Source organism: Cajanus cajan, chromosome 5, assembly GCF_000230855.2.
Source record: "Cajanus cajan strain Asha chromosome 5, NIPB_CcT2T_4, whole genome shotgun sequence".
NCBI lineage: Eukaryota > Viridiplantae > Streptophyta > Magnoliopsida > Fabales > Fabaceae > Cajanus > Cajanus cajan.
The window spans coordinates 63,282,328-63,307,448 of record NC_138521.1 but is presented as its reverse complement, the minus strand read 5'-3'; the positions used below and the strand labels follow the sequence as shown (position 1 = coordinate 63,307,448).

At 30.2% G+C, this 25,121-nt stretch overlaps 2 protein-coding genes across 3 annotated transcripts; one reads left to right on the top strand and one right to left on the bottom strand.

Annotated features, from left to right (window-relative positions):
* The first annotated feature begins 5,066 nt into the window (after nucleotides 1–5,066).
* Nucleotides 5,067–10,194, top strand: TOC90 (Avirulence induced gene (AIG1) family protein). 2 transcript variants are annotated; one of them, XM_020370748.3, is made up of 3 exons: nucleotides 5,067–5,391; nucleotides 5,906–6,036; nucleotides 7,318–10,194. In XM_020370748.3, exons 2-3 carry the CDS (start codon nucleotides 5,910–5,912, stop codon nucleotides 9,570–9,572), a joined length of 2,382 nt encoding a protein of 793 aa, XP_020226337.1. In that variant the 5' UTR covers nucleotides 5,067–5,391; nucleotides 5,906–5,909; the 3' UTR covers nucleotides 9,573–10,194. The 2 variants fall into 2 exon arrangements, with proteins under 2 accessions (XP_020226337.1, XP_020226336.1); XM_020370747.3 differs by having other exon boundaries at nucleotides 5,068–5,391; nucleotides 7,312–10,194.
* Nucleotides 10,195–17,834: 7,640 nt separating this feature from the next.
* Nucleotides 17,835–19,580, bottom strand: LOC109808519 (uncharacterized). The gene has a single exon (XM_020371555.3). The coding sequence runs from the start codon at nucleotides 19,196–19,198 to the stop codon at nucleotides 18,122–18,124; it is 1,077 nt and encodes a 358-aa protein (XP_020227144.1). The 5' UTR covers nucleotides 19,199–19,580; the 3' UTR covers nucleotides 17,835–18,121.
* Nucleotides 19,581–25,121: the final 5,541 nt, after the last annotated feature.

The window sequence follows — 25,121 nt, the reverse complement described above, 5'->3', positions numbered from 1 at the left end:
TTTTATAATATAATTAAATATTATATATGTATATATTTCCATTTTCGTTTACTCAGAATATTGTAATAAATTTTTTTAAAATATTACAATTATATAAAAGCATTATATTGAATCTCTATTTATTTTTAAAATATGATAACTATAATTATTATTTTTAAGAATAAAATAATAATAATGATAATAATAGTAAAAACTAAGAATGTTAAAATTATATAACATTATAATTGAACATTGTATTAAAAATTTGGAATGTTACAGAAGTCTTGTGTTTAATTGTTGAGAAAAATAATGATAAAAAATGGTACCATTATGAGGAGGATATGAGATTCCAATCACTTCTCAAAACAAATCAAATACTTGGTGATGATTATCAACTTATATGAATCCATATGAGTCTAGAATGTCTTACAATAACTTAGGTCAATCCTAAGAGCCCTAACATATAGAATATTAATTAATTGATTGATTATAATTGATTGTTTAGTTATATCCTACGAACTATTTGTGGTAGTGAATTAAATCACCTTACCCCTTTCTCTTCTTTTCTTTTCCTTCCATGTATGTGGGACAACTTCATGATTAGTAAGTGACATTGATAGGGGACAATTCTTGTGATGGGGAGACTTTCCGTATAGCTTAGTAACCAGGGTTATTGGACCCATGATGATTTTTTTTTGAAGATGGCACCTTTACAGGGTTGTGTTATTTCAATTTTTGTATATAGACCCTCAAGTTAGGATGCAACCTACCATCTTGACCATTCCCATTTTTACTAACACTACCACCTACTCCTGGATATGATAGAGTTGATTCATCATCTCTTGGCACTTCTGATGATGAGCAAGTTGTTCTAGTAGTTAAACTTTATGAGCAAAATGGATTTCATACCCTTTCACTTCCACATGTATCGAACTTTGGGCCTCACTTACAACAAATACTTTGATGATGGAGAGTATGATGCTAAAGATGATGTTTCCAATAACGGGGACAAGAAGGAGAAATCATATCTTGAGGAGGACCCCTCAGAGTGACACGCCTGGTTTGTTGGCTAACTTTAGAGCAGTGGAAGGAGGGTTGGTAATTGTAGATATTTGATTGCTCTAACATAGATACCTTCATATTTTGTTTATATTAAGGTAGTGAAAGACTTATTGGTATGTGTATATCCTTTTGATGTTAGTAAGCACGAAGGTCCTTTTTGAAAAAACTCTTTATGTTAATAGGTTGTAGTCCATGATCTACAAATATGTTTGTGATACTGTATGATGATCTATGACTTAACCAATCATGTGTTTATATTTATCTCTATATGACATTATCCTATAATGGCGTTATTTTAATTTCATACTAATGTGTTACACATTAAATTCATAATAACAATATTTTTAAAAAATATATAATAATAATATTGCATTCAAATTCTTAAATTAATTATTTATTCATATATAATTAATTGAATAAATTTAACATATTATACTAGTATGATTTAATTGGTCAATGTGATAGAGCATCACACCAACTTACATCTCCAATATTGATTATTTGCACTTAAAATAATTGTATACCTTATAAATAAGTTTCCCACACCCATCCTTTACACAAAATCATTATTTGAGATCCTTCACAAAAAATTAACCATAATTTATAAAACCTCGAATCGAATAAACGGATTAGCCATACATTTTCATCAAGACACAACAATTCCTTCGTATAAAAAAATGTAAAGAGAAAATTTGGAGAAAGAAATTTTTTTTAGAGAAACTTGTGGAAGAAACAACTCTCAAATCTAGAAAATAAGTGTAAAGTGCATATAACAAGTTTTACAACACTTATTAATAGAGCAATATAGTGGGCTTAATCATAATATTTACAAGGCATCACTGACTAATCAACTAATTAACAAAGTTGGACTACTAATGCAATAAATTCCTAAAGTAAACCCAAAATGATCGAAGTGATGAGGCATAACATTGACATGCATTTTTGGATCCTTAAATATCTAAGCTGGGTGAAACTTCCAATAGAGAAGTTGTAGAGCTCTATCTTAGTTTTCCAAGGACACCAAGAACGTCCAATTCCGAGTTTGGGAGTTCCAAATATGGCCTACACATGATAATATGTTAAAATGGACAAAAATTACGAAAATTAACTATAATTTAGAATTGAAACCAAAGTAGTTCAATAAAACAAATGTCAACTAATTCAACAATTAAAAACACTTCTAAATGTAAAACAAGTCCAATCTCATACACTAAAGTATGTATTAATTATACACTATTACTAGAGACATGCAATTGCTAAATAGTTTGATGAACTCATTCAAAATGAGACTTGGACTTTAGTCTCGACTCTAAAAGATCATAATATTGTTAACTACAAGTGACTATTCAAGACCAAAAGGAATCTATACGGCTCCATCTCCAATTACAAGGCACTAAGCTTTATGATCAAATTTCAAATGAACATTTTCTCTTATGATTTTCTCACGAACCATAAAATTATTATCACACTTGCTCTTGGAAACTGATGGCCTGTGAACCAACTTCATATCAACAATGCTTTTCTTTAAGAGTCCCTCAGTAAGCAAGTATTTATGCACTAACCACTAGGCCTTAATTAAGGACCTAAAACACTTGAACTATGGGTATCAAGTTCACAAGGAAATATATAGCATCTATCAAGTTCCTTATGCATGACATGATGCATTAAAGTCCTCTATTGGTACTTACAGGTTTCACACAAGTAAAAATCATCTATTGTTCTTTATCTACTCATTTGACACCTCTATAACTTATTTCTTGGTGTACGTCGATGACACCTTCTCATTAGAAATGATAAGAAATTTCATGGTGCATTGATTCACTCAATGTCATAGAGAGTTTCCCTTAAAAACGTGTGCTCCTCACCACTTTCTTGGAATTGAATTTATCCCCACATCTTTAGGCAGGTTCTTATCTCAACACAAGTACATTAGTCACAATCACTTTTGAGACTGTGGTTCTCTAATCTACTTATGCAACTACATGTACCAACACGAAGCTCCTTGAAGATTCTCTAAGATAACATTAGTGTCACATATACCTTTGTGTCTAACCTTGTATTGCACCCTCTCATGAAACACATTTTTATTTACTAATATTTTGTTAAAGAACAAGTTCAAAATAGGCAGGTTACATGTCCCATGTCTCCACAAAGTACCAACTATAGACATACTAACCGGGTCACTACCAACTACAAGATTTCAAGATCTCACATGCAAGATAAGGTATAAATGGAAACTTCATCTTAGAAGCATTGTAATAGATAACAAATGTTTGGAATTTTTATTTTGTAATTAAAATGTAATATGCTTTTCCTCAAATTATAATACTTTGTTGGTTACATTAAAGGCTTCTCGATATTGAGTAACAATGAACAAAAATTGTTTATTTTCCAATCCTACAAATATAATATTGTATGTTTTAGTTGTGAACATAATTCAATATCTAATTTATATATATCTATCATCCAATTTTCAAACTAAAATAACTTTTAATAACTTCAATTTTCTTAAAAATAAAAAATTCAGACTTTGACTTTAGCTCACAAAACTTTGTAGTTTTTTTTTGTCATGTAACCCTTTTTGTAGGTGATTTTTTGATTTTGTAACCTTGTTTTTTTGTTTTGCTTAGATTTATGTGTACTAGGAACGAAGAGATAGTCTAAGTTAAATTAATAGATATAAATATGACATTAAGTAATTATTATTATTTTTATATTAGTTTTTTAAAATTTTCTCATACAAAAAAATTCATGATTAGATGATAGTTAAAACTAATTACATTATTAATATATAAGAGTTACATTCCAATATTAGTTATCTCAATAGAACTTAATTTTTATTAAGTATTAGCAATAATTCCTTAAATTACTAACTTAAATAGTTGTAAAAAATTACTAATTTAAATAAATGTCACATGAGTATTGAGATTAAATTTTAAACCCAACAATCAAAATGTACTCATCAAAATTAAATTATTTCCATTTAAATATTAAATTTGAGAACTTATTCTTCATTTTTATGAAATTGTTTGACATTTTTCATTGTCACAAAATTATGGAGGAAAGTTATTATGGACTTTTTTTTACAAGTAGTTTATGATGTACTACTTTTATTTGGTCATTGGATTCATGATATGATAGTATGAATGATATAAATCTAATCTAATAGTTAAATAGAGTGCTACACTATAAACCACCCAAAATATGATCCATTGAAACTTTTGTTAAGATAATTTATTTTTAATATATTTTAATATTTATTTAATTTTAAATTAACTCGAATAAAACCAAATCAATATTAGTCTCTCTTTTTTAATTAGTTATTCAAATATAAAAAGAAATATATTTTTTCATAATTTTATTAATTAATACTTAAATTTCTTTAATCTATAATAAATTTAATAGGATGTTAATTAATAAATCATCAACAAATGATTTTTTATTATTTAAAAATACAAGGTTTGAAAATTTTAAAAATTTAAAATACATGTATATACATGCATTATCATTAAATTAATAATTAATTAATTAAATTTAAATTTTCATTGCAAAGGATATTTAGTAATTAATTGTTAGTAATAGACACGTGTTATACATGAAGAGAGTGAAAGAAATAACTCGCGGTGGAATCTCCAATCACAATTTCCCTTAGAGCATCTGCAATGAGGTTGTTTATAAACAACTTCCTGTGCCACATCACTGTCATATCAGTTCTAACTCACTTTATGGGTTGCTTAAATTTTAGTAGAGTTGTTTGTAGCTTAAATTTTAGTAAAATTACTTGTAGAAGTAACTCTACTAAAATTTAAACAAACAACTCTACTAAAATTTAAACAATTCATAAAATAAGTCAGAATTAATATAATAATGATGTGACACAGGGAGTTGCTTAAGTAATCCCCACCGGAGATGCCCTAAATGTCAATGGTTGGTGGCGTGGGGTGTGTGTAGGTGGAGCGCGCTTCTTTTCTCAATACGTCACTCTTTATTTTTTCTTCATTTTTTTGCAGTTAAAGAAAAATAAATAAATAAGAGGGTGAGGTGTGCGTCGTCTGAATCTGTCTTATCTCGTAATCTCCATTTTTCCATTTATCTTCGTATTCTTCCAAAATCCTAATACTACACTCACTCCTTCAACTTTCCATCCTCTTCCCAATTCCGTTCCTTCCTCTGAAATTAGGGTTTTCTCTCCCCTTCTTTCTTCGCTTATTCTCGACCAATTCCCCTCTGTAATGATTTGGCCTTCTCGTAAAATGCTTCTCGGGATTTGAGTATATCCCGAAGCTTATTCTTCTGCTGCTTTTCGCTTTTCGTATTACGCGTCCTTGTGTTTGATGCCCAAATATCAAAGTGAGCGTTTCCAATAATCTCATATTATAGCCGAGACTGCTTTTGCTGTTTTCATTGCATTTTTTATCATTATTTTTTTTTCTATGTTGAATTTGAACGATTGCGACAATTCGTTTGGTTATCTCTGTTTCTTAGGTTTACACGTCATTCATCCTCTGTCTGTGCCGATTTTGTCTATGGCTCATCAGAATCAACTACAGTCTGAATACTAAATTGTATATGCACCGGCACTGGTTGACTATGTTTTTTTTTAATAGTTAATAATTTGAAAAGGGTTTACGATTTCAAAGTTGACTGGAAATTGGCTTTGTGTTTATGCATGTTGATTGAATTGAGGATCCCGAGTGGAGAAATACTATGCTTGGTTGATTGCATGTGATGAATATTTTGACTGATGTGTGTTGAGGTGTTATTTTCACTTTAAGAAGAACCAAAATATCTATTTGCCGCACCGTTTTAAATTATCATTTTCTAGTTACTTGGAGTCATGGAGTTTTATTTTCATCTATTGCAGTAGGATGAAAGGTGTTAGAGATTGGGTCTTCTCTCAAATACTATCTAAATCGCTGGTCTCGCCTTCACCATTATCAGGCGGTAATAGTTTATATGCCGGAGAACATCGGGATGAAGATGTTAATCAGCAAGGTACATCCCTGATTTCACTGTTTGACTTTTAGTGGAATCACTAAAATTGGACTTAGGTAGCTTTTCATAAGAGAAGGTCTCAACGGAATTCTCCTACTCCCCAAAATGGTGGTTGGTGAAATAAGATGATACTAGTAGCGGTTCTCGTTTTGCTCTGTTATTTCTTGCATGTTAAGCTCAGCAGATAAATAGTTATTATTTAGTAAAAAGTAATGCCTTCAAATTAGATATTGTTGTATGTTCATCATCCTAGGCCACCTTTTTGAGACTAGTAGTCGGTCTCTCAATTCTTAAGATCCAGTAGGGAACATTGTGCCATGATTCACCACCATGCGTGTAGAGGAACTGTGAAAGTTATGTTTGGAATTGATAATGGAGTGAATGAGCCTTTACAGTTTATTATATGATAATTTATAGACATAGATATATACTACTATGCTAGAAGGCTACAGGTGGGAGATTCAAATCCAAGATTTGAGTTAGGTGAATGACCCTTCTATCATTCAACAATTTTCTTTCATTATTTAAAAGAAATGTGTTTATCGAGCTTAATAATGAAATCAAATTCTAGATAACCATTCTATTCAAGAACTTAAAATTGCATATTAGGGTAGCTGGGACTGCTGGCCTCCCTGTGAGGCTAATATCTACAGGAAATGTGTTTAACTCAAGAGTTTGGACACACTAACTGGAATAATTCTGGAATTAATCAATTAAACCAGAATCTATGGAACAGAACACTAACACAGTCCTCTGCCTTTACAAGGAATCTCCTCCTTCAAACCAACGCCAACAATTTAACATGCAGGCATGCACAATCCTCAGAAATCTCGCACATCCTATTTAAGAAATACACACATACCTGTCATACAATATAGCAAATCACTGTCATTCAATTACTAAACACATAATAACTGTCCTATCAAATTGTTGCTGTGATGAATTTACTTGTTTTTTGTTGTTTGTTAGTTCTTTGATGTTGGGAGAAATAGAAGGTTTCTTCTTCATGTCTAGTTCGGGTTGCAATTAAATTTAAAGATTATGTTTTCCTTACAGTTATAGTGATGCAAGATACCCTACTAAGTGAACAATGTATTCTGATGCTATTCTGTGCGTTTTATTTCTTGCTCTGATTGAGGATGATTGAATTGAGTGATGCTAAATTCCACACATAATATCATTCCTAAATCAATGTTTGTGTCAAAACTGATTTTTGTGAATGTAATGCCGGTGTGTCAGTACAATTGTAGAACTGATATAGATGCTTTTTGGTAGGTTCAGACTCTGCTAGTTCAGTAGCGTCACCCATTCCTTCTGGCTCATCAAACTCTTCTTATGGTAATCAGAGTAATCAGCATAGTTCCTCCTTGCAGCTAGTTTCAGATACAGAAATCAGTCAGTATCAACATAACACCAATGGAAGACGGAAGGATACTTTGGTTAAGGTTGAGGATCTTCAAATTAAATTCTTCCGATTGCTCCAACGTCTTGGCCAGTCCCAAGATAATCTTTTGGTTTCTAAGGTTCTTTATCGGATGCACCTGGCAACTTTGATTCGTGCCAAGGAATCAGATCTGAAAAGAGTTAATCATAGTAGCAGTAGAGCCCGAGCAATAGCAAGCCATCAGGAGGCTACTGGTATGCCCCAATTGGATTTCTCCTGCAGAATACTTGTCATTGGTAAAACAGGAGTCGGTAAAAGTGCTACCATAAATTCTATATTTGGTCAAGCAAAAACCATTACTGGTGCATTTCAACCTGCTACTAATTGCATCCAAGAAGTTGTGGGAAATATCAATGGGCTTAACATTACATTTATTGATACCCCTGGTTTCTTGCCTTCCTCCACAAACAATATGAAGAGAAATAAGAGGATCATGCTTTCTATAAAGAGATTCATTAGAAAGTCCCCTCCAGATATTGTTTTATACTTTGAACGACTTGATTTTATCAATGCTGGTTATGTTGACTTCCCACTTTTGAAACTTGTAACTGAAGTATTTGGCTCAGCAATTTGGTTCAACACCATCATAGTCATGACTCATTCTTCCTCTGCTATTCCAGATGGACCTGATGGGTATACATTTAATTATGAGTCATATATTTCTCATTGTACTAATATAATACAACAGCATATACATCAGGCAGTGCTTGATTCTAGGCTTGAAAACCCTGTACTTCTGGTTGAGAATCATTCTCAATGCCCAAAAAATATTATGGGTGAGAAAATTCTTCCAAATGGGCAAGTTTGGAGATCTCAACTCTTGTTATTTTGCATATGTACAAAAGTTCTGGGTGATGTAAACTCTCTTCTCAAGTTTCAGAACAGTGTAGAACTGGGACCAGCAAACAATGCCCGAATTCCTTCTCTGCCCCATCTCCTTTCGTCTCTTTTACGCCATCGTCCTGTATCCAATCTAAGTGGAAATGATGATGAAATTGAGGAAATATTACTCTCTGAAAAGGATGAGGAAGATGAATATGATCAACTTCCACCCATCCGAATCTTGACAAAATCTCAGTTTGAACAGTTGCCTGAGCCACTGAAAAAAGATTATCTGGATGAAATGGATTACAGGGAGACTCTTTACTTAAAGAAACAGTTGAAAGAAGACTTTCGTAGGCACAAAGAGAAGTTCCATTTAACAGAGGAGAAGTTTTTGAATAGTGATAACCCTGATGATCCACAGCCAACTCCTGAACCTGTCCTCTTACCGGATATGGCTGTTCCTCCAAGTTTTGACTCAGATTGTCATAGCCATAGATATCGTTGCCTTGTTTCTAATGAACAATGGCTAGTGAGACCTGTTCTTGATCCCCAAGGATGGGATCATGATGTTGGCTTTGATGGTATAAACTTGGAGACAACTACAGAAATAAAGAAGAATGTATATACCTCAGTTGTGGGACAGATGAATAAGAACAAGCAGGATTTCAGTGTTCAATCTGAGTGTGCTGCAGCTTATGTTGATCCGTGTGGACCTACATATTCTATGGGTGTTGATGTTCAATCCTCTGGTAAAGATTTGGTATGTACCATTCATAGCAATACAAAGATAAAAAACATAAAGCACAATATTGCTGACTGTGGTGTTTCTTTAACATCTTTTGCTAAGAAGTACTACGTGGGTGCAAAACTTGAGGATACAGTGTTTGTTGGGAAGAGATTGAAATTTGTCTTGAATGCTGGCCGCATGGAGGGTGCCGGGCAAATGGCATATGGTGGGAGTTTTGAAGCTAATTTTCGTGGGGAAGATTATCCTGTAAGAAATGACAATGTAAGCTTGACAATGACAGTCCTCTCTTTGAATAAAGAAATGGTGTTGAGTGGAAGTTTACAATCGGAGTTCAGGTTATCTAGAAGCTTGAGAGCATCTGTAAGTGCTAATCTAAATAGTCGTAAAATGGGGCAAATATGTATAAAGACAAGTAGCTCTGAGCATTTACAAATTGCCTCGGTTGCACTTTTCTCGATTTTCAAATTCTTATCACGTAGAAAGGAAACTAGGAACTTGGTGAATGAAGTAATGGACTGACGTCTGTTCTGGTAGTTTACTTTTACCAATATTACTTTGGTTCAATGAAGACATGAAAGCAGTGAAGCATTATGCAAGCCAAACGTAGATAATGGACCTTTTTCCCATGCAAAAGGAAGACAAAAAATTAGAATTTTATTTTATTTTAATTTTTTGAAGAGGCTAGCTGGAATTTTCTTTTCCGTGATACTTCAGATGCCTATTTTTGGAAGTCTCTTTAGGTAAGGCATCTTGATCCTATTTCTATCTGTAGATTATTGATTAATAATCAGTATCAGGGAGCTTCGAGGACTTGATATTCATTTCTAGTAAAATGAAGTCACAACTGTACAGTAAAGCACAGAAATTTTGTGGCTTTTTTTCTCTCTCCCATTTCTGTGGTTTGTTTCGAGTATTAGTAAGTTCGAATATGATTGCGGACCGATGTTCAACAGGAATTCCTGTGCACAATGTGGAAAATGTTAATGAGGCTCTGGGTATATTGTCGATGATAGGGCAAATAGCTGCAGTTTGTTTTAAATTTGAGGTTTGTGTTGATGTTCAAACCCTGGCTCTTCATTTATTGGCAGGCCTATCATTAAACAGGATTTTCATGTGTTTTTGGTTCAGGTGACTCAAGTCACTCAACAATGTCTGGGGGCAATGTCTTTAGGTGAGGAGAATAATTTTTTTTTCTATTTAGCAATGATCATGTGATAATATATATACATACATATATATATATATATATATATATATATATATATATATACATATGCTAAAATTTGAATAATTTGATTACTTTTTTATTGTTGTTTAATTTTAATAAAATTTAATATAAACATTTAAGATAACATTATCCTAAAACGGTTTGATTGAATAAATTCACAATAATCGGTAATAGTTAATTTGATACTTCCCATACAAATTCAATTGAACATCGTAAATCTAATAACTACTCTTATATTATAAATTTTAATACAAATACATAATTTTAAAATATAAAATTTGCACTTTCTTCTCTTACAATTTGAAATTTTGAATATCTTTTCTTTTCCTCTTTAGCACTCTAAAAATTGTCCTCCGTGTGATTATCCATCACAAGGGAACTCTATCGTGAGAATTTCGTCACGTGAAAAATACCCAGATGCACCTAAAGTTGAGTGGGGTAATAAATCGATTGGCCTCGTGTGCTTATGAAGTTAGCATTATTATTTTGTTCTGCCCTTGTCTTGTTAGCTAGTCATCAATGACGCAACGTGGTGTGGGGCTTCCTCAATTTCCTTTCATTATTAATCACGATAAAGTATACAGAATGGGCAGTTAAGAAAACACAGCGTTTTACCATTATATAGTATATACATCGGGGTTTAGTGACATTACACGCCTCTTACCTTTTTTTATTTTTATTTTTTATCTATACACTATTTTTTTAATCATTTAAAAAAATATTATATTGCCATTCAAGGAAGTTATCGTAATTGCTAAATTTTTATTTAATTTAATTTACTCTGTTTAAAAATTATCGACCTCTACTGTCCTAGCGTAAAAATCTCAAAGTTTATCTGAAAATTAATTTCTTATGTATATGTTTTACCCCAATAATAATTTAGATTGAACTAAGACTGAGTAGAAAAAGACGAGGTTAAGGGATGGAGAGACATTTGGGACAGACAACTTTGATGGATGGTGACTTGCATTTGCCCCTATTTGGTATTCATGGTTAGGGTGTTTCATTGGATGGATGGAAACAAGTTTGCTTATATTCCAACAAACAATCAATAATAGGTGAAAATGGATTGTTTGTGGAAGGATGGTGGCGGTGGGAATTTCAGTGGCGGCGGAGACGATTGATACTTCAATGGGAAAAAGATTTGGAAAATGAATTAGGAGAATTAGTTGGTGGGGTGGAGTTCCGGTTAAATATACCCGATATGTGGCTATGGAAATGTGATTCATCAAAGGCTTTTACTGTTAAATCAGCATATATTTGGCTGCATTCCTTTTTTTCTGCAGGGAATGTTTTGGAGACGGTTTTAAAACAAAGTTTTCGATGCATTTGGGAGGCAAAAGCTCCAAAGAAAGCAATTGTTTTTGCATGGCAATTATTGTTGAATTCGCTACCAGTTCGAGCAAGTTTAGCAAGGCGTGGTATTCCTGTTATTATTTTTGCGCTTTATGTAATATTGAGGCAGAGAACGTATGTCATCTTTTTTTACACTGCAAAATTTCATGTAAAATCTGGTATTTGGTTCTTCATTGGCTTGGATTTTCAGCGTGCTTACCTAATGCTTTGGATAAATTATTGGTAAGTATGGGTGGATTTGCACTTGGGAAGAAGCAGGGAAGGATATTCACAACTATTTGGATTTTTGTTATATGGAGTTTATGGCTTCATAGGAACCGTATTGTTTTTAATAATGGGATGTTGGATATAATGGAAATTTTTTAGGCTATTAAATATCGATCTTGGAAATGGTTGAGTGTGGATTTGAAGAGAGATCAATTATTGTATGTTAATTGGCTTATGGATCCTATTTCTTGTATCAAGTGTGTATCCTAGCACTGTAATTTGTAAACAGGTTGGAATTCTTTTGGTAATCTTTTGTGGGAAGTAAGGGGTTATATTGCCTTGCAGTTTGAGTTGCAACATTTTCAGGATAATAAAAAGTGGACACATGGATGACAGACTCTATGCGCTTCAGTGTAATTCATCACTCAATGATTGCAGTAGGACACATCAAATGTCATTATTAATGCAATGGGTCATGTGGGAGACATGCTTTTCAGTACATCGCAACAGAAATTTGTATTACTCATGATAGGAACATATAATTTTGGAGTAGTATAAGAAGACTATTTGTAACTTCTTTCTTATTTCTCAACATTCTTGTATTTGGGTTTGGCACCCCTAGTGTCTCCTTAATACATTTCTTTTAGCTGATAAAAAAAAAAAACTGCCTCAAAAGTTTCTTAAGATCAATTTTGTTAACCTGACCTAATTGAAACTCGATAAATATAAAGATAAGAGTTGGTCAATCCAACTTATTAACATAATATAAGAATTTTAACATTAGATGTTAAACTATATATATATATATATTTTTAAATTACAAATATAATTAAGATATATTTTATAATACCTATTTCAAGGTAAATAATACAATACAAATATAATATTGTGTTAAATAAAATATTATTTATTAATTTAAGAAGTTATATCATTAATATATAATTATTTAAAAATTATTAAATACAAGACAATGTACTGGGTTTTGATTACCCGAAAGATTTCCAATTATTATTTAAAAATTCCTAATTCAGCTGACGTTAACATTAAGGATATTCGAATCCTACCATGGAAACAGATGGTAAAGGTTTCCATAATGCCAATTTGTATACGCAACACCGAAGCTTTGACTAGTTCCCGTTGAAACAAACCGGTCACGGATGCAGAACTGTATTCGTGTAATTAGATTAGTTTTATATGGGTATTTTTTGTTTTTTTTTTGTTACGGTTCATCATGACATATTATTTTTATCTTAGTTCATACAAATTATCTCACATATAATTCTCATTTTCATGTTAACTTTCAAATTTTAAACCAATTTCCTTTTTATTTTGAAATAATAAACACTAAAACTATATAATATCTTATAAAATATAACAAAATTATTTATTTTTATCGTCAAGTCATTAGTATAAAATATTCACTAATTTTATTAGTAACTAAATTTAATCAGAAATAATTGTTATTATTGAAAGATTTTTTTTAAAATTAAGATTACCTAAATTTTATATTAGATCAACTATGTCACAAAATCAATGGCAAAGCTTAGAAAAGGACATAGTAGGTCATATCCCTCCAATTTTCTTTTAAAGAAAAACATATATATATATATATATATATATATATATATAATATTTTTATTTAATATTGATAAAAAATTACAATAATCTCAAATATTAGTTGACGTTATTTATTTCATTATTGCTATTGAATTTAAGTCAATACAAAGTATCAGCAATTTTAATCTACAATTTTTTATTAATTAAAAAACATTAAGGAAATTATTTAGTTATTATGAACAGTTTTATGTTAATATTGTATTTTAAGGTAGTTTTTAATAACGTCAACCTTATGACTTATTTAATATTACTAACATTTTTTATATTGCCTATTTCATTCATTAATAAAATTTTAATATAAAACATATTTTTTTAATGTATTTTTTTATGATTTTAATATCTTTATTTTGGTATAGAAAAACTTAAATAATATAAATGCGGAAATATGAATTAAAAATAATATTATTTTGGTATGACTTTATTTTAATATGATTTGAGTCATGCTCGATGTTGTAAAGGCATGACTCTAAACATGCAATATACTACAACAATAAAAAGAAAAAAATATTAATATTTGTGAATATTTATGGATATTAATGAATTTACTAAAGTCATATAAATTGAAGAAAAAAAATTAAAACATTTTAACAATAACTTTCTAGTTATTCTTGATTTTTTTTTTCAAATAGTTTAACGGCCACAAAACTAAAATTATTCAAATACTTTACATCATTATTCTATTCAATGATACTAGTCAAAATATATCTGAAAAACTTAAATCTTGTATGTACAAACAAAAATCAATAAACTAAAATAATTTAGTCTCGTGAGCCTTAAAATCAAAACATTTTAACAATAACTTCTAGTTATTCTTGATTTTTTTTTTCAAATAGTTTAACTGCCATAAAACTAAAATTATTTTCAAATATTTTACATCATTATTCTATACAATGATACTAGTCAAAATATATCTAAAAAACTTAAATCTTATACGTACAAACAAAAATCAATAAACTAAAATAATTTAGTCTCGTGAGCCTTGCTTCATTGCTCGTAGAAAAAAGAAAAAAGAACCATGTAAAATTAGGATTACCAGTTTTACATGCATAATTACATACACGTGTATATATGTATTCATGTAAAGCTAGTTAGATAATTTAGCATTAGGGGGTATAAATACATGCAAGTATGAAAATATGGATATCAAGATATTTATTCATGCTCCATTAACAAGCAGCTAAAAAAATATTCATATTCATCACTCACAAGAATACATTAAGGCAACCAATTTTCTATTTATCTACATGTATCGATGAGTACAACTTTTTTTTTTGTCATCCTTATTCTAATAAAAGTACATACTCATGTTTTAGACAATTTTTATATCTATGTATGTTGATGAAAAGAGATATTCTTATAAATATATATATAAAAAAAAATTTCTATCACAGCTATAACTTTTATTTTTTATTTAAATTATTTTCAACTTTAAAAAATGTTCCTAATCTAAGAATATGATTATAATTTTGTTCCAGCCAAGGACGTCTAAGGTTCTTTTCCTAGGTCGACTTTCTCTAGCCAGAGCATTCAAGTGAGTAATGTGTAATTTTCGTTTAACTCTAGGGTTTTAGGTCTTATACTTTCTTGTTTCTGGGCTTCATGGACCCCGTGAGTGCAGAGATTTTCATAACCATTAATATTTAAAAAATATTTATTAAAGATGGGATTTTATCCCTGATATCGGATCAGTGTCTACGTGAGAAGGTCAGATCGAATTTTTGCTGAGTTACTCCTGCAGACAGGTCAGATTCTGACCGAGTGCACCCATGTAGGGAGGTCAGATCTGATTTTGATCAGGAAGATGCACTTGCCTTCCAGCCCCGAGCCTGTAAGGCGTAGGGGCTCAACTAGCCATGGAATCGAAAAAATACCTATTTAGGGGTTAGATCAGATTCTGACCGGGACAGTACAAATTTCAAAAAAAAATGTCATATTATTCTTAATAATGTCATTCCTAAAAATATAATTTCCAAAAATTGTAACGTCTTAAACAAATGTCTATTGTATAAAGAAGGCTAAAAACCTATTTTAGTCTCTTATAATAATTGTTTGTTTTAATTTAGTCCCACTTTTATTTTTGGTTTCAATTTGATCCCTAATAAATTAATTGGTTGCAATGTGGGACTTCCGTCTAAATTATTTAAACGGAGTTAACTGTTGGCCACGTGGATGGATGCCACGTGGATGCCAAATTTATTGAAAACACCTGGAACCAGAACAGACCGTTCTGAGTGCACACTTGATGTGCTAATTTTGCATCTGAAACGGGCCGTTCCAGATGCAAAATTAACACACCACGAGTACAAAGGAACGGTCCGTTCTGAAACCATAACGGCCCGTTCTGGTTTCAGAACGGGCCGTTCTAGATGCAGAACAGCCCGTTCCAGAACTATAATAATTTTAAAAAATATTTTTTTATGATAAAAATTTTAAAATTACTTATTTTTTATAAAATACAATTATCTTATAAATAGAGTGATAAATTTTCCTTTTTCTTTTTCTGTCTGAAGAAATATTTAAGTGTCACTTAATAATTTTTTACAACTTATTTAAAATTAGAGGAATAAAATGATAAAAATTAATAAGATAAACATAATAAAATTATTAATTTGTTTTCTTTTAGTGTCCTCTAAATTTTTACACTCATTTAAAACAAAAATATTTTATATGTTATTTTGAATTAATTTAACGAAGTATCATATGATTTTTAATTTTTATAAAATTTTTTATAAATTTGATCTATATATGAAAAACTTTTTAATTTAACAATTAAATTTTTAAAAATTTGATATAGAACATTAATTATTAAGTAAAATAAATCTATCAAGACTTAATCTTGAAGTAAGTAAATTTTTTCTTCATTAAAAAATGAAGATAATTTTACCAAAAAATAAAAAACAATTAAACAATAAAATAAAATATATAAAAAAATATTAATGTATTTATTATATTAGATATAACAAGATAATTAAAATATAATTAATAATATATATTTTATAAAATTATTAATATTTTATATACAAAAAAAAGAATGAAAAAAATTTTAGTGTGGTGAAATATTAGTCCTGTGTATCCTCTTCCTTTACTTCAAGTTCTACCTCTTCAAGAACAGGTTGTTGTTGTTGGGATACATCATTAATGACTTCAAGAAAAAATACCATGTCATTTCATCATTTACTGTATAGTGTCAATTTGGTAGTAAGTGGTTCACTCCAGTTTGACTAACAATGAAATAAAATCTGTTATCGTTGTCTTTAGTGATACACTGCATTGTCCTTAATGATACAGTGTATAGCCCAACTATTTAGCAATTGAAGTTATCAATTTTCATTGACAATATTACCAAATTCAGTGTTTGAAATGTTTTGTACCTTGGGTCTTTTTCCTTCCATGATTCACAACCGTGAACTATAATCATCGACAGATTGTGTATAACAGTCTGGAACCAGAACAGCCCGTTCTGAAACCAGAACGGCCTGTTCTGGTTGCACTCTTAGTGTGTTAATTTTGCACCTGGAACGGGCCGTTCCGGATGCAAAATTAACACACCAAGAGTGCACCCAGAACAGAACGGGCTGTTCTGGTTCCAGGTGTTTTAAAAAAAATTGGCATCCACCTATGCATCTACGTGACATCCACGTGGCCAACGGTTAACTCTGTTTAAATAATTTAGACAGAAGTCCTACATTGCAATCAATTAATTTATTAGGGACCAAATTGAGACAAAAAATAAAAGTGAGACTAAATTGAAACAAACAATTATTATAAAGGATCAAAATCAATTTTTAGCCTATAAAAAAGATGACATCATATTCTGCTCCAACACAGCACTTTGTTTAAGAAATGCAACAGCGAGCATAAAAGTGTGTGCATGCCATGCATCGAGCATTTGAAAATCTTGTTTATTTATTCAGATTATTTAACACACGTAACCTTCTGATTATTTATTTCCATCCTCCGATGCAGTTCCCCCACCACAAGAATGGCATATGCCATAAACGATTCCCTCCATATTCCAGATTCCCCAGTCCTCTTGTTTTCAGCATATTCCGTATCCAAATAATTTCCCTCACATTCCAGTTTCCGTTCACGTTTTTACAAAATCTCGTGTAATCTATCCACCCATATTCAACTATCGAAAAAACAAAAAAAAACTAAAATTAACATAGCAAAGTAAGTGTTTAAGGTTGAAAGGCGGTGAACTCTGTTCCCAGAATAAAATTTATTCAGAATTAGATTTTAATTTTCAACTTTTTGAAACATAAATTAGTGTTCTCATTCTCAAGATCATTTTTGTAATGCAAACGAATCCTTAATTATTTAAACTTTATTATACTGCGTATATACTATATTCCTAGACTAGAAAGGAAAAAGAAAAAAAAAACTCTTTAATTTCATGTTTGATTAGCTGAAAATCCAGCAAAAATAATTAATCCAATCTGAAATACTGGGACGTTGTAGAGTTTCATTTAGCTACCAATTTACACATAACTAAAAACTAGTAACTTTTGTAACAATTTTACAGAATGCAACACCGAAAATGCATTCCCATGATGATTTGAAGAGGAAATCAAATGAAACACCCACAGACACTCATGTGAGTGTAGAAAGAATGAATAGTTAGAGAAGAAGAAGGCGAATGAATAGTGTGAAGAGAGAGTCAAGGCGAAGAACCCCACAAAACCTCAGCAGCAACGGTGGCAGCTTCGGCATCAGAAACAGAGGCCTCTCTAACCCTCCCCAAAATCTCAGGCTTGAAAGCCCTCTTCTCTCTCTGCCGCAAACCCTCCCCCACCTCCAACTGCACCGCGAACCTCGCCACACAGCTACCAAAACGGTTCCCCTCACCCTTCTCCGATCTCTGCAACTCCATAAGCTTCTCCACCAAACCCTCCTTCATCATGGCCTCCACCGCCTCCTTCCGGCCGAAGTACCCTATCTCCAGCACGCACTCCAGCGCCGCCACACGAAGCCCCACATCGTCCGAATCCAACACCGCGATCACCTTCGGAATCTCCCCGTTGGACTCGATCTCGTCCACCAGAGGCGACCTAATGGACCTGATCAGAGAGCACAGGACCGAGATCGACTTCACCGAGCCCATCGAAACCAAAGCCCCAACGGTCGGGCCCATTAAGACCTGGCCCACGAACACGTCTTTATTAAAGCGGATCAACGCGGCCACTGCCACGCCGGCTTGCTCCCGAACCCGGTTCGGGAACTTGGCGTCCAAGAGAACCGACTCGAGGGAGCTGAAGAGCTTGTGCTTCAGAATAAGCTCCTGCAACTGGCGGCTGAAGCCCTGCGAGACTCGGTCCTCGAACTGAGTTAACAGCGCCAGCAACTCGTCCTGGTGAGGGTTAGGGCTTCGGAGGGAAGCGGAGAGGGCGCGGAGCGTTTCGCGGTCGATCCAGGCTTGGATTTCGGAGTGGATGGAGGCGGCGACGCGGGAGAGGGAGTGGGAGGAGAGGGGGCGCGTGAGGAAGGATCGGAGGCCGGTGGAGTGGTGGAGGGAGTGGAGGAGCGTTTTGAGGCGGCGGAGGTGGTCGTAGAGCGCGGAGAGGTTGGGGTCGGAGGAGGAGAGAATAGTGTGGAGTTCCAGAAGCGCTTTTGTGGCCGGAGAATCAGGGGAGTGGTGGCGTTGGATTTCGTGGCTGGCTTCTTTCAGAGCTTCTAGAACTTGCACCATTTGCGGTATTCTCTCCATCTCTTTCTCTTCCATGCTCCCTCGCTCCATATTCTTTCTCTTTTTTTTTCACAATCCTTCCCTCCACGGACTCCTTTTATATTAATCCTATTTTTCATTTATTATTTGCTTCATAATTCATACTTCATACACACCATGCCAATTAATTACTCAAATTATTATTACTAATTACACTATTTTCCCATGAATAAAATTAAATCTTATTTTGTTTTAACTTTGGGCACGTCCAAATTTCGGTGGTGGTGGCATGGCATTTCGCCCAGTCTTCGTTTCCTAATTGTCAACTACTACTCTAACTAATCAACCACCCCTTCCTGTCGAATACTTCCTCCCCACCAATTAAGATTTGTCTAATTTATTTGTTTTTTCTTATCATTTTTACTGTCGGCTAAATCAAAATAATGACGACATTTTCAGTAAATGTTTATCTTCTTTTATTTCTTTTTGTTATATTTATTCTTGAGTTTGTTTATTTTCTTTTTGTCTTTCGTACTTTATCTTATTTAAATGTTCACTGTCAGCAACTTATTCTTACTCGACATTGGAAAGCTCATGTGGGAAGTTTAATTTATTATGAATGTTAAGATATGTATTAAAGATAAAAATTTAAAATAGTTTGACATTTTTTTTAATTAAAGATGGAGGTTGACTTGCGTTGAATATGGAATTGAGACCGAAAACACCTCTTTATCTATAATATGAGTTGATCTAGTGGAAGCAAGTTATATCTTTTAATTATAGAAAATGAGTTATATTTTTTAATTATAAGATAAAAAGGATCACTTTGAGATTTTTACAAGTTATTTTTAGAGAACCTAGGAAGTTACTATGAAATTGTACACATATATAACTTAGTTTTATGGTTAAGACCAGTCAAAATACTCTTTTGAGTGTTTTGAAATTGATCAGCCATTAGACATTTTTACAATGTCTTTCATATCGAAACATTTTAGGATAGAATTTTGATGAGTTTCTCAATCTCATAAAAACTCCTTACACCATGTATTCAAGGCTGATGGATTTATGTACCTTTTTAGATTAAAATTTGATCCGAGTTTATTTTGATCTTGTTAGCCTTTTTGCACTTCTTGCAACATTCCTTAAATTTGATATCGCAACGCTATACTTCACAATACTTCCCTTGGTGAAATTTCATTCAATTCTTTATTGAATAGAATCTTTTACTGATCAAAAACCCCAATAAGTAACCTTTTATGAAATGCCTTACCATTTTTTTTTACAATTGATGATTGTCTCTACAAACCAATATAAGAATTTTTAATATATTTTGTCTTCACTTATACGTTTTTTTAAAAGAAAAATTTTAAAAAATCATTCATCACTAAATTACTTTAAGTTAAACACGCTTAATTATAAAGTTTTTAAGTGATAAACTATCCAAAGGTGGATACATATTGTTGACATAAGTAATAGTAATTAATTTTCTTAAGTCATTCTTAATTATAGAGTATTGATCTCTCAACTTCAAGATCTCTCATTTTGATGTGGTTGAGATGTTACTCCTTGTACTCAAGGTTAGAAGATTGTGTACTCTATAAGGTTATAAAGTGATCTCCTTAAGTCTATCTCCAATTGGTCGATCTTCTTTAGGTCGGACAAAATAGAATAAAACTTTAGTGGGTTAGTTTTGGTGTCATTTAAATTATCAACGTACAAGAAGGTAAAAAAGGTCTCTACAAGGTAAGTTATCTTAAGAGAATTTATCATTTTATTTTATAAACGTACATGTATATAACTTGATTTTAAGGTTAAGATGAACTAGATTAAACTTTTAGTACTACGAAAATAAATAATTAACATACCATTTTAAAATGTCAAATTGACTATAATAAATTTATAATGAACTAATTGATTTAATGCAAACAAACTCATGTAATATCAAAACATCAATATTCATAAATGGTGTTTTAATTTTTTTTAAAAGAAAATCAAAAGTTTAAAAACTACAAAGGAAAAATAAAGATTTAGATTAATATAATATTTTAATATTATTAAAATAAATTATCAATAAATAAAAACAATATTATATTAATTTAAATTATTTAACATAAATTTAAAATATAATTTATATATTAAAAAATATAATTATTTAAATTTTAAATATAATTTATATATTCAAATATGACATTTATTTATATACATAATTTATTTTAAATTTTAATTATATGTAATAAACATTTAACATGTACATTATATATGTCAAAATACTATTAATAATATATAAATATGAATAAAATAAAATAATAATTTATTAAAATGAAAAATTAGAAGTTAAAATTAAAAATATGATAATAGCGTACAAAGATAAAAGTATAATGGAATACGTAAACAATAAAATAAAAATATTACTGAAAACTACAATAAAAAGAGCAAAATATAATACGATGACGATGATCTGATGTTAAAATAATAGTAAAACAACAGAAGAATTGAAAATATAATATTAAAAAATCTCATACCATCTCAAAATTACATCTTCTGTTAAAGCGTAATAAGTTATGAATTTAATGGTAGTGTATTAATGTAACTAATTAAATATTATGTATAATATTTTATTATTTATTATAAAAATTAATAACTTATATTATAAATAATAATTTGTGATCAGATAATAGTATAAAATTTACGACATTACCCATTTTCTGACAAGTTATTTTTTCTAATCATTATTACTGTATAATAGTTTATTGTATGTATGTGGATATGGCCCAAAACGGAATAATATAGTGGCAGCCTAACGGCCCATAGTCCACCCCACAGTGCAAATTATGAGATCAGAATCAGAGTAATGCAGCTACACACATTGGTCCATAAAATAAATAATAAGAACATTTTAAAACCAGTGTAATGAGATAAAATTTTGAAACCTGCTCCGGTATGATGTGGTGTGTAGTATTCACCAAAATGTCAATTAAGCAACTCTATACCAGTATGGCATGGTGCATAAAATGGTTCACGGGACCAGTAATAACTTTTTTATTAGTTAAATAGGTAATTATCTTTAAATTTATGAAATTATTGATAACACTTAAGCAACATGGGCCAATTCATCTTAAGCGAGACAGGGTGGGTTTACTCAACAAAGAAGTGACACAAGACAACATAACCCACCAAATTAGGGAAGTGAGTTGAAAAATGTGAATCGTCTTACTTAGTGTTGGATTCACAGTTTAACCCACTTTAGTAGATTCATGAGTTAAAAATGATAAGTTGATAAATTGATGTACCTTCAATTTATTCAATTTTTTTAAATCTCAATTAAAATATTTCAATATCACTTTAATATGTATTTTATTATTATTTATAAAATTAAATAGAGATGTTATATTTTCATGAAAAGAGATAAAATAATATATATTCCAATTAAAAAAGATATTATACATGAAAATGTGCCGATAAAAAATGTTATTAAAACAATAAACTTCTATTTCATATAAAATGATAATAATTACCTAGAAAAAATTGAATTATAAAATAAAAATATTGATCAACATAAGTCCACTATAAGTTTATATTCTTTAAAAACATAAAAAAATATTGGATTAGAAGATTGATTAACCGAGTTGGTAGGTTAAACCTAGCAAATTGACAGGTTTAGCATAATGAGCTGAACGGATTGGTAGATTTATTTGTCAAACTCAATCCATCAAAATTAGATGGATTAATGAATTGACTCATCGAATTCAACACACATTGTCATCTCTAATAAGATCTCTTTATAATATATTGAATAAATAAAAAGGAAAACACATCAAACAATATGTTGAAGGACATTTATAACTTCCTATTGAAGAAGAATTTCCTACATACATACCACTAACTTTTTTCTTTTTTTTAATCAATCAAGACCTTTTAGAAAAACAAATTGACCTTAAAATTTGTTTGGGTAAATTTATCTAAAAATACTTCTACAAGAGTAAAATAGAAAAGATAAATTAAATAAGTTTCTCTATAAGTTAAAACTGTCTCATGTATAAGCTAACTCCTATTGAATTTTCTAAAATTTTATTTTTAATTCATGTATAAACTAATTTTAGTTTATCAAGAAGTTTATTTTGATTTTCTTTCATATTTTTTATTCTATAAATGTTTATGAAAAAAATTATCTACTCAATTGATGTGACATATTTAATACACACTTCTCATATAGTAAATTGAACATCTCAAGTGTAAAATTTACAAAAATATTAATAGTTAAATAACAATTTTATAACAGATGACTTAATAAATTTACCAATACTTATTAAAATAAATTTGATACTATTTTAACCTTATAAAACTCATTTATAAGGTGAGTTTTGTTTTTTAATTATATATTAATTTAATTATATTATTAATCAATGTAAAATCTCTTAACATTTATTGATGTATTATAATGTTCTTCCTATTGTTCATGGGAGTAGATACATAACATATTATATTGATAATAAATATTTATACTAAAAATTCATATAAAAAAGTATATAATAAACAATGAGAAAAATAGATAAATATGAAATAAAAATGACATAATTTTGAAAGGAATAAAGATAAAAGAATACCATAAAAATTATTATATATGATATCATATCTATTATCTAGTAAATTGATTTGAAACCACATAATTTTTTATATCACGAGAGCCAAACTGAGATGGTGTCACAATGAGACAGACATAAGAAAAAAATAATATAATACCTAAGTTTGTTTGGAACGGTATTACTCATCAAAATGTGGATCAAATTATCCACATTTCACAGGTAAGGTGACAGAGCACGTGGGAGATTCTGAACCAAAGGAATAAAAGAGACACGTCACCTCGTAAATTATTGGTTCCAATGCTTTCTATAGATTAACAGAGAAATAGTGAAAAAACAATAGAAAAAAACAAGAATAACTAAAATAGGAAAAAAATTAGAAAACAAAGTTTATTTACTGATTAATATATATTTATATATTTATATTTTTATTTAATATAAATTATTATGCATGATAAAATAATTATATAAAAAATCATTGTAATCTTAATTTTTGATATTGACAATATAAAATAATATATAAAAGTAAGTTCACACACACATATATATATATATATATATATATATATATATATATATATATATATATATAAATGTGTGTGTGTGTATTTTTTTGGACAAATAAAAAAAATGAAAGAAAGAAGTGAATGATTTTTTTATGTTAATTTTGGATGAATGAAAATAAATAAATAAATGAATTATATAAATTCCACATTAATATATTTATAATAATTTAAAATGTAATTTCTTAATTTTTTTCTTAACATAAAATTATTTATCAAAAAATTATTTCTCTTTTATTTAATTTAAATTTGGAGGATAAATGTTTTTAGATAAATCTCATAAAATAAAATTTTCCCTCCAAATATTTTTTGTACAAATAGTAAAAAATTAGTTTTTCCCCTCATTCCTTATTATCTAAACATATAAAAATCAATTGCACCAAAGTTTTATAATCAATCAATTGACATGTCCGTGTTAGTGTTTATAAATGTAATGTTACATTTACAACTATAACTTTATTTCAAGATAAGTTAACCCTTTATAATCATTTAAAGTGGACAAATAAATTTTTAATTAATTAATATATTAAATTATTTAATAACGATACATCAGTATTTATTTATTCATTTATAATTATAGAATTTCATTAAATAAGAACATAAAAATGAGAAGAATTAATTTTAGTCGTATACGTATACATAAATAGTTAAAATTATTTTAATAAATTTAATTTTAAATGTATAATTAAGATTTTCTTATACCACACTATTATCTCTCGTGGTTGCATGTTCGATAATCATATATTTAAAGTGTTGGTTAAAAAAATTTGTTGTCTATGAGGATTTGATTTTATTATTGTGAACCTGTTTACACATGGAAATGGTCCAAATTTGGATCCATTTCGTGGTCCA